Consider the following 11836-nt stretch of genomic DNA (forward strand, 5'->3'; position numbering starts at 1 on the left):
GAATATATTATACATTATTATTTAATTATGGTGTTCTTAATTTTTGGTGTTTATGACATTATTTATTAATTTTGGAATATTTTATTTTATTTGGTAGTAATAATTTAAATAATATTAAGATTATATTTTTATTTTTATATATAATATTTTATTTAAATTTAATTTAAAATTATATGTTTAAATTATATTAATATTAATTTTTTTATATATAATATAATTTTTTAATATTAATTTCGAATTTTATAATTTTTTTTTAATAAAGTCACCCATTTGTGGCAACCAAAACGGGCACAAATGGGACAGTTTGTGGCAGCCTAAGTCCTCACATACTGTTGTTTTATATTTGTTTTATCTTTTGTGGCAGCATAGACCCTCATAAAAGGGAGTGTTTGTGGGGGCATTGGTTCTCAAAACCTCTGAATTTATTAATTAGATTTATCATTTGTGGCGGCCTAAGACCTCACAAATTTGTGGTAGACTTTTCCGTCACAATTTTGTGATGGCTTAAGCCCTCACAAATGGTAGCAAAAAAACCAGCTTCTATGGCCGTTTTGGCCGCCACAAACTTTTGTGACTGACTTATCTGTGGCTGCCTTTGGCCACCACAAAGGTGCTTGTTGTGGCTGATTTCCTCCCTTTGTGATGGCTTTTGGCTTCCACAAAGTCTTAGTTTTCTTATAATGGATGGTGGTGGACTTCTTGCAGAGCTATATGAGCTTCAAGTTGTTCCAAGAGAAGGTCGTTCACCATTGAGACAACTTTAGATGGTGGGATTTCCTTCTTTATGGGAGAGGAATGAGATTTCTTTTTCCTAGCAGAAGACGAATCAACAATCATAGCACAAGAGTTAGAGAGAAAAAAATAACAGAGGAAGTTTTGGGAGATGAATGAAAGAACACAAATAAGGGGAAATGAAAAACACTTGAGATATAAATAGGCATATTTTTTAGAAGAGAAACAAAAATCGTTTTGGAGAACAAGAAGGTAATGATGATCTTGCAGAGAGAAATGAAGAGTGATACATAACGAGTATAGATATTTGATAGAAACTTTAAGAAACACGGGACAGTTTAAACGTGTAGGTGGGAATAGACAAGAAATAGGGGTTTGAATTATGTATACGATTCAAAACATATTTTACTAACAAAAGGTGAAATATAATATTGAATAAAAATCATAGGCAGAGGTACTAAAAAGAGGGATGGATAAAGATAGTAATTTATCCTAGCTCACTACCAACCCAGTAGTTACGTCCAGTCCTTTCACCCACAAGGATTTAATCAAGAAATTCAAAATAGATTAAAACAACTTAACTTCACAATTTAAGTCTTCTCAACATCTAAATTGAAAATCACAAGTCACAAAGGTTATACAATCACTATCAAGCTAGGCTACATAAGTGTCTTGTTTATGTTTCTAGTTTTACTCTAACTAGAGGATGTTTATAATATTTCTATCAAACTTAGCACAACTAGAATTATATTACAATTGAGTGCTAAATAAAATCTAAGTATTTGATGATTGATGATTTATATTCAACTCTTTCTCATATTGGTTTGCATATCGTATATATCTTTTGTTCGTGTATAGTTCTTCAAGTGATGAGGACCTTTCATAGATGTCAATTCTTTCTTTTTAGATCATTTCAATTTATTCTTCTTGCTCTTCTAACGTTCTTCAAATTCCAATGTTCTTAAAATTTAATTCTGATTTCTTTAATTTTCTATTTTCACGTTGCAACCAGATTTTGATGATCGCTGTTTTTCACTTGTGTCCAGATTCATAGATGATTGTTGTCTTGAATTTGATCTTGACACTAGCTTTTAATTTTCTGATCATTGTAGAAAGTTGTTGGAATTAAATTGTTGATTGTTGTTGACTGTTGTTGGAGTTCAATTCTGATCTAAGCTTCAATTCATAATTACGTTGCTGAATTTAATTCTGATCTAAGCTTTAATTCATAATTCCATTGCTTGATCTTTGTTGGTATTTTCATAATATTCCAAATTTGATTTTCACAGATCTGTTGCCATGAGTTTGAATTGGACCATTTCTATTTGATGAGATATTCAATTCGGTGCAATTAAGAATGTAATCGATTGAGCACTTTAAACCTTTCAAGTGTGAAAAAAATTAACCGCTTAGACATTTGAATCTTTATTATCAAAATCAGATTTTATTTCTGAGTAATGTATCTTCAATGTCAACTTCCAGAGTCATGACTTTTATCAGAGTTAGAGCCATTGACTTTCCAGAGCCATTGACTTTTCCATGTTATGTTGACCTTTTCATTAGAGGCATTGACCTTCCTCATAGACATTTACTTTCCTTATAGTCAAATGCTTGCTTGTGTTGGAGGAAGAGTCTAATAATCATAGTCATACCCAATCATCTTCAAGTGTAGAGTTACTGGTAGAGGCAACTTAGTAAAGAAAAGTCAATGTTGCATATCACAATTAGATGCTTGCCTCTAAGTTGCTTTGTTGGAGGCAGCTTATTTGAAATGGTTGCACTTGACTTCAGAGTCTCATTTTCAGAGGCAAAACCATGGAGGCAGATCAATTAGAGTCAGATCCTTAGACTCAATTACTTAGAGGAAGATACTTAGACACATTTCATTTGGAGGGCGCGTGTTGTTCCTTTTCTTTGATACGTCTTTTTAAGGAATCACAGAAGACCGCATTAAGTTGTGAGACTTCCCATTTTCACTCCAAGATGCTGCCAAGCACTGGTTATACTACCTTCAACCAAGTTTTGTTACAAGTTGGAATGATCTCAAGATATTGTTTCTAGAAAATTCTTCCCTGCTTCACGAGTTGCTTCAATCAGAAAAGAAATATGTGTCATCGGCCAGATTGACAGGGAATCATTACATGAGTATTGGGAGAGATTAAGAAATTAGTGTCAAGTTGTCCTCATCACTAGATTTCTGATTAATTGCTCATCCAATATTTTTATTAAGGGTTGCTACCAATGGATAGAAGCATTTTGGATGCTGCTAGTGGGGGAGCACTTGTCGATAAGACCCCAAAAGCGTTAAGGGATTTGATTGAGAACGTGTCCATGAATTCTCAGTAGTTTACAACTATAAGCAATTCAGCAGTGTTGATAAAGGGGTGTGAATGATATTCAAGCTTCTTCCCACAAGAATTTTGAAGGCAAACTTGATTAGCTCTCCTCTTTAGTAAAAAAATTGGCAATAAGTAAAACTCAAGCAGTTGTTTGTGGTATTTGCACTTCTCTAGAGCATCATACAGATTCTTGTCCTACATTGCAAGAAGATCCAATTGTTGATGCTCCTCAAGCATATGCAACAAATATATACAATCCTCAAGCCAAATGTGATATGTCATCTAACAGGTACAATCCTGGTTGGAGAAACCATCCCAACCTAAGATGGGGAAATTCATCTGCACAACAACAACCTAGGTAGCAACAGCAGCAAAATATTCCACAACAGCAAAACAATGCACCTTCATTAGAGGACCTCGTTAAGCAGATGGTTGTCCAGAATCTCCAATTTCAACAAAGAACAGATTCCACCATTCAAAATTTGGAAACAAAGATTCGTCAGCTAGCCACTTCAATTAATCAATTGCAGACTTAAGGGTCAAGCCAATTGCATGCACAATCAGTAGTAAATCCAAATGCTCCCAATGCCAGTGCAATTACATTGAGGTTTGGGAAAGCTGTTGAAATACCAAAGGTACCTGAAACTGCAGTGAAAAACAACAAGGTTGCTGAAGACACTTTGATACCTGAAACTGTTGATGTTGAGCAAAATTTACCACTTCCTTTTCCTCAAAGGGAAGTGAAGACTAAGAAAATGGACAAGGAAGATAAGGACAAGGAGATCCTGGATACATTTAGGAAGGTGGAAGTGGACATTCCCCTTCTTAAAGCAATTAAACAGATTCCAAGATATGCAAAATTTCTAAAAGATTTGTGCACACACAAGAAAAGGTTAAAAGGTAATGAAATAGTAAACATGGGGTGAAATGTTTCAGCCCTCATTCAACTTATGCCTCAGAAATGTAAAGATCCGTGAACTTTTCCCATTCAATGTACCATATGCAATAGTCCATTTGAAAATGCTATGTTAGATTTAGGAGCTTCCTTTGCACACTTAGCTTCGATAGCTGGTGTTGTACCTTCCATTGAAAAACCACCGACTATAGAGCTTAAACCACTTCTTGATAATTTGAAATATGCATATTTAGAAGGAAATGTAGAGTTACTTGTGATTATTTTAGCCAAACTTGAAGATGAATAGCAAGAGAAGTTGTTGCAGATTTTGAGAAAACACAGAAAGGCAATCAGATGGACATTGGCTGATATTCCTAGTATTAGCCCATCCATGTGTATACATAGGATACTACTAGAGGATGGGGTAAAATCAGTCACCCCAAAGGCGACTTAACCCATTAATTTTGGATGTTGTAAAAAAGGAAGTCACCAAGCTCTTGCAAGCAGGCATTATATACCCCATATCTGATAGTCAATGGGTGAGTCATGTGCAGGTAGTCCTTAAGAAAACTGGACTCACAATGGTTAAAAATAAAAATAATGGACTTATCCCCACACGAGTGCATAACAACTGGAGGGTATGCATCGATTACAGGAGACTAAACCAGGCAACTAGAAATGATCATTTTCCTTTACCATTCATTGATATGATGCTTGAACGGTTAGCTGGTAAGTCACATTATTTTTTTCTTGATGGTTTTTCTGGTTATTTCAAATCCATATTGCACCAGAGGACCAAGAAAAAACCATGTTCACTTGCCCTTTCGACACATTTGCCTATAAGAGGATGCCCTTTGGCCTATTCAATGCTCCTGACACTTTCCAACGTTGCATGATAAGTTTTTTCTCTAACTTGATAGAAAATTGTATTGAAGTTTTCATGGATGATTTTACTGTGTATGGTTCCTCATTTGATGCATGCTTGAAAAATTTGGATAGAGTTTTACATAGATGTATTGAAACTAACCTTTTGTTGAATTATGAAAAATGTCATTTTATGGTTGAACAAGACATAGTTTTGGGACATGTGATCTCTAAAAATGGGATAGAAGTGGATCCTACCAAGATTGATGTGATTTCTAATTTGCCTTGCCCAACTTGCATCAGCGAGATTCGTTCTTTTCTTGGCCATGCATGTTTTTACAAGCGCATTATTAAGGATTTCAGAAAGATAGCTCTTCCGCCGTCAAATTTGCTACAAAAAGATGTTAGTTTCACCTTTGAGGACAAATGCAAGAAGGCGTTTGATTTCTTAAAGGCAACACTGACCTCTACTCCCATAATCCAGCAACCCAATTGGATCCTCCCTTTTGAAATTATGTGTGATGCATTTAACTATGTAGTGGGAGCAATCCTTGCACAAAGGGTTGGTAAGGCTACCCATGTTATTTATTATGATTCTAGGACTTTAGATTCTGCACAGGCTAATTATATTACCACTAAAAAGGAACTTTTAGCTATTGGTTTTGCACTTGATAAGTTTAGATCGTATTTGTTAGGTTCGAAGGTAGTTGTTTTTACTGACCATGTAGCTTTGAAGTTCTTGCTGAAGAAACCAGAAGTAAAACCGAGTATGATCCGGTGGATGTTGTTACTGCAAGAATTTGATTTAGAGATTAAATATAAGAGTGGAACTGAAAATTTAGTGGCAGATCATTTGAGCAAAATAGAAATGGATGAGGACCCCATCCCATTCAAGATGACTTCCCTGATGAGCAACTACTACAGTTGCATGAGGTAACTCTTTGGTTTGCTGATTTAATTAATTTCTAGTTGCTGAGGTCCTTCTTGCAGATGTATCGAGAACACAAATACATAAACTTAAAAGTGATGCGAAATACTATGTGTGGGATGATCCATATTTGTGGAAATTCTGTAGTGACCAGGTGATTAGGCGATGTGTTTCCCACCATGAGGCTCGATCCATTCTTCATTTTTGTCATGCCTCTCAAGTTCGGGGATATTTTGGTCCTCAACGGACAGCAAGAAAAGTCTTAGACTCGGGTTTCTTTTGGCCCACTTTGTTTAAAGATGCTTTTGAGACTTACAAAACGTGTGAACAGTGCCAAATAACACGAACAACAATCACTCGTAGGAGTAAGATGCCTCAACAACCTATGTTTTTTCTGTGAAGTATTTGACGTGTGGGGCAATGACTTTATGAGCCATTTTCCTATATCTTTTGGTTTTGTCTATATTTTACTAGTTGTTAATTATGTTTCGAAGTGGGTGGAAGCAATACCCACTAGGACAAGTGATTCTATAGTTGTTGCAGGTTTTATCAGATCAAATATTTTTTGCAGGTTTGGAATACCCCGGGCCATCATAAGTGATCAAGGCACTCATTTTTGCAACCGCCCCATGGACGTTTTGCTTTGGAAGTATGGGGTTGTGCCCAAAGTTACTACACCTTATCATCCCCAGACTAATGGGCAGCCTGAAATCTCAAATAGGGAAATCAAACAGATCTTAGAAAAAATGGTGCAGCCAAACAGGAAAGACTAGAGCCACCGACTTGAAAAAGCTGTTTGGGCTCATAGAACAGTCTATAGAACATGTAAGACCCATAAATTTAAAGTACCATTTATGTATTTTTGGTGTATTTTGGATTTTGGCTCGGAGGCTTTTAAGCCAAAGTTAATAATATTTTGGAGTTTTATAATCAAAAAGATATTTTGAGGCCAATTAAAATTTCTCGTCGATAAATAAATTGAAATTAACTGCGGTGAATCCTTTACGGATAATTTAATGCGTTTCGGGTGAAACGGTAATTTAACAAATATCTAGATATTTTGAGATATTTGTTAAGTTATATTTATTATCTATTTATGTTTGTTGGAGGGAAAAAGAAAGGAAAACTAGAAGGAAGGAAAAGGAAAAGAAAATAGTATAAAAGGAAGGAAGGAAAAAGGAAGAAAGGAAAAACAAAGGAAAGAAAAAGAAAGGAAAGAAAATCCCAATTGTCCATCTTCTTCCTCTGCGACCGCGAGCAAATTTCCCTCCTTTCTCCCATTTTCATTTTCGTCGCTTTCCTTTCTTCGTTTCGGTAAATGAGTATTAAGAATGGGGAATCTCTTAATGACTCGTTTACTGAATGTTTTGCGAGAAAATCGTTTAAGTCAAAAGTATATTAAGAATGGGGAATCTCTTAATATGACTGTTTGCTTAACGTTTTGTTTTGAAAATCATTAAGTTAAATCGGTATTAAGAACGGGGAATCTCTTAATGACTTATTTAATTAATGTTGTTTGAAAGTCGTTTCGGTAAATGAGTATTAAGAATGGGGAATCTCTTAATATGACTGTTTGCTTAACGTTTTGTTTTGAAAATCATTAAGTTAAATCGGTATTAAGAACGGGGAATCTCTTAATGACTTATTTAATTAATGTTGTTTGAAAGTCGTTTAAGTTAAATGGGTATTAAAAATGGGGAATCTTTTAATATCTGCATTTGCTTAACGATTGTTGTGAATGGAGTCTGTGTATGCTCATGCATTTCATTTGGTAAATTGTGTCGACCCGTGATAGGTGACACCTTGGTAAACTGTATTGACCCGTGATAGGTTGTACGTTTACGATTTACTATTTAGTAATTCGTGTTGACCCGTGATAGGTGACACCTTGGTAAACTGTATTGACCCGTGATAGGTTGTACGTTTACGATTTACTATTTAGTAATTCGTGTTGACCCGTGATAGGTGACACCTTGGTAAACTGTACTGACCCGTGATAGGTTGTACGTTTACGATTTACTATTTAGTAATTCGTGTTGACCCGTGATAGGTGACACCTTGGTAAACTGTACTGACCCGTGATAGGTTGTACGTTTACGATTTACTATTTAGTAATTCGTGTTGACCCGTGATAGGTGACACCTTGGTAAACTGTACTGACCCGTGATAGGTGGTACGTTTACGATTTACGTTTTTGGTAAATTGTGTTGACCCGTGATAGGTGACACCTCGGTAAACTGTACTGACCCGTGATAGGTGGTACGTTTACGATTTACGTTTTTGGTGAATTGTGCTGACCCGTGATAGGTGGCACCTCGGTAAACAGTACTGGTCTGTGATAGGCGGTACGTTTACGATTCCCGCTTTTTCTTTTAGTAAATCGTGTTGACCCGTGATAGGTGACACCATGGTAACTGTACTGACCCGTGATAGGTGGTACATTTACGATTTACATTTTTGGTGGATTGTGCTGACCCGTGATAGGTGGCACCTCGGTAAACAGTACTGGTCTGTGATAGGCGGTACGTTTACGATTCCCGCTTTTTCTTTTAGTAAATCGTGTTGACCCGTGATAGGTGACACCATGGTAACTGTACTGACCCGTGATAGGTGGTACATTTACGATTTCCGCTTTTTCTTTTAGTAAATCGTGTTGACCCGTGATAGGTGACACCATGGTAACTGTACTGACCCGTGATAGGTGGTACATTTACGATTTCCGCTTTTTCTTTTAGTAAATCGTGTTGACCCGTGATAGGTGACACCTCGGTAAACTGTACTGACCCGTGATAGGTGGTACGTTTATGATTTACGCATTTTAGTAAATCGTGCTGACCCGTGATAGGTGGCACCTCGGTAATTGGTACTTTGGCCTGCGATAGGCGGTACGATTATGATTTACGGCCCTTCGAGGAGGGTTTTGGTTTGGAATTCCGAGTCCATGCATTTTGGCATATACACAGTTCATTAGGGTGCTTGGCACGCGAGTCGTGGTTGATTTGAGTTGTATGATTGAGTGTTTTGAATTTGAGTCGTTGTGGTAATTGCGTTGAAAGTGCTAAGTGTTATGTGTTGATTTTTGTGTGTAAGTGTGAGTGTTATGTGTTGGTTATTGGGTGTAAGTATGATGGTTATCGAGATCCCAATTGTCGTGGTAATCGCGTAGTAATTGCTAAGTGTTAGGTTGTGGACTTGATTAGGAATGACTTGGGTTAATTCACGAATTTTTGGAAAAATGATCAGGGAAATCGATTTCCCAATCGATTGGATGGAAGTCAGGGACTTGGCAAAATGGACAAAATCGATTAGCCAATCGATTTTGTAATCAGTTTTCGAAAATTCCCTTACGAAATCGATTGCCCAATCGATTGGGCCTAAGTCAGGGACTCATCCATATTCGACCAAATCGATTTGGAAATCGATTGGCCATTAAGTCAGGGGCTCAGCTATCCTGTCAATCGATTGCCCAATCGATTGAATCAAGCCAGAGTTCAAAATTTCACTAAAAACCTTCAGGAAATCGATTTGGAAATCGATTGGTATTAAGTCAGGGACTCCGTTATCCTGTCAATCGATTGCCAAATCGATTGATTCAGCCCAGGATTCTGTTTTCATTAAAAACCTTCACCCCAATCGATTGGCTCAGTGAAAATCCTCAGTTTGAGTTAGATGATTGATTACTCATTAACTTATCCATGTCTTGATTTGTTATGTGTTAATTAGGAGATTGAGAACTTCATTTTACTTTCATTTTTAATTGGCAAAGTATTGTATGAACTTTTCGCATATTGGAAATCCTGTTCGGGTGCATGCTTAGTTGAAAAGTTATTTTGGGCATTTAAAAACTTAATTGCTATGTGTTAACTGTTATTTTCTGGTTGGTGACCCTTTATAACTATTGTGGAAACATGGGCTTTGCCCTCAGATGAGAGTCAGGACGGTCCTACCGGTTCGTACCCTACGGACGGGAATGGAGATGGGAACGCTTGACTGCAGTTGCGTTAGGAGGATCTCACGGGGAGCGTGGAGATACTCAGGGTGTATAGCTTTTTGGTAGGATGATCAGATTAGGATGATGTATAGGGACTAGGTGTCCTTCTTTTTGGATTGGAGTATTTTTAGTTTGGAAAACTGTATTTATACTAATATTGTCAGTTCGACTTCTTATGTGAATGGGTTCCATGTACCATTTATGGTTGTGTAAATGTTTTGGATTTATAATTGGAGAAACTTTTCCGCTGCTTGTAAATTATAATGACTCAGTTATTTATCCAAAGGCATTTATTTATTTATTTCTCTGTTTTAGTTTAATTACTTTTGAAAAAAAAAATATACCCTCGCTTTGAAAAATATACCCCAGACTAATGGGCAGCCTGAAATCTCAAATAGGGAAATCAAACAGATCTTAGAAAAAATGGTGCAGCCAAACAGGAAAGACTAGAGCCACCGATTTGAAAAAGCTGTTTGGGCTCATAGAACAGTCTACAGAACACCAATAGGGATGTCCCCTTATCGACTTGTGTTTGGTAAGGCATGTCACCTCCCAGTGGAAATAGAGCACCGTGCTTATTAGGCGGATAAGAGTTGTAACCTTGAGATGGAGAAAACAGGTTTGGAGAGAAAGCTTCAATTGCAACAACTTGAAGAACTTAGACTTGAAGCTTATGAGAACTCTCAGATCTATAAGAAGAAAACTAAGTACGTTCATGATAAGATGATTTCCAGGAAGGAATTTTCCATTGGCCAAATTTTTTTATTGTTCAACTCCCGTTTTAAAATTATGGTTGGGAAACTTCGGTCGAAGTGGATTGACCCTTTTGTTGTTGCTAACATTTTTCCTCATGGTGTAGTGGCAATACAAAGTGAAAACACCGAGAAAGTGTTCAAAGTAAATGGACAACGCCTCAAGCTATTTCATGAGAGCTCTGTGCTTGAAGATGCTACCATAGAAGAACTCTCCTTGGAAAAGTACACCTACACTGAAGTTTGAACAAGGAGCTCCTTTTCCTTACTCTTGTTTTATACTTGTTACTTTCATTGAGGACAATGTGTAATTTAAGTGTGGGGGTATTATTTAGAATTTTAGTATTTAGGATTTTATTTGATATATTTCAATAATAATAATAATAATAATAATAATAATAGTAATAATAATAAATAATAATAATAATAAATAAAATAAATAAAATGAACATTGCATTGCATGCTTTTTCATCAGATTTTGTGGTTATAAATGTTGAGAGTTTATTTGGACTAGCATGATTGGATAGTATCTTTACATTCTTGGTAAAATAAATTGGATTAAAATGCTAAAGTGTGTATCATTTGTGATAGGTCATTAACCTTTGTGAAATTTTTGAGCCTTATTATGAATGAAATTCATTTTTCCATCTTTTTTTTTTCTTGTGTGTTATATCACTCATGATTGCTAGTTATGCCAGAACTTGACTTGACTCTTTTTCGCATGCATATATTGAAAAGATCTAGGCATTTGTTTCTTAATTAAGCTACTAGTTAAATAAACATACCCTATAATTATCCATTTGTTTAAGCCCATTTGATCCTAATTATCCGATTCTTTGTTATATAGCTCATTCGAAGCCTAAAAGTGAAAAACAATGAATTGACCAAATCTTGGCGGATAAAGGAGTATTTCCTTAAATAAGTGTAGGGGTGTTCAACTTGTTTGTTTAAATTTGAGGGTTATGAAAAAAAAACCAAAAGAAATAAAAATAAAAAAAGAAACCAAAAGTAAACAAAAACAAAAAAAATAAGAGAGAAAAAGAAAGAAAAAAAATATATATGTGAGGAAAAACGGTTGTGTTGTGAGCAGAGTGTGAAAATAAAAGTCAATGATGTTTTGTTAAGTTACTTCTTAATGATGTTTTTCTCTATTAATCATTACTCATTTATCCTCTTTGATTTTCATCCCTAGTCTCCTTAGGATTATCTCACCCTAACCTTGGTCACGTTACAACCTGAATAAAGACCTTTTGATCATTATGTGCATGTGTTTCAAATATAGATTATAGAGGCTTGTCGAGCCTATGGTAGTGCTAGCTTTCATGATGTGCTTTT

At 35.9% G+C, this 11836-nt stretch overlaps 1 protein-coding gene across 1 annotated transcript in view; it reads left to right on the forward strand.

Annotated features, from left to right (window-relative positions):
• Positions 1 to 680: 680 nt before the first annotated feature.
• LOC140919731 (uncharacterized) overlaps positions 681 to 11836 on the forward strand; it is a 12858-nt gene continuing 1702 nt past the window's right edge. The window contains exon 1 of the mRNA XM_073366348.1: positions 681 to 738. Within this exon, the coding sequence (XP_073222449.1) occupies positions 681 to 738 (58 nt within the window). The remainder of the gene's footprint in view (positions 739 to 11836) is intronic.

The sequence above is a fragment of the Cicer arietinum genome, chromosome 3 (assembly GCF_000331145.2).
Source record: "Cicer arietinum cultivar CDC Frontier isolate Library 1 chromosome 3, Cicar.CDCFrontier_v2.0, whole genome shotgun sequence".
In the NCBI taxonomy this organism is placed as follows: Eukaryota; Viridiplantae; Streptophyta; class Magnoliopsida; order Fabales; family Fabaceae; genus Cicer; species Cicer arietinum.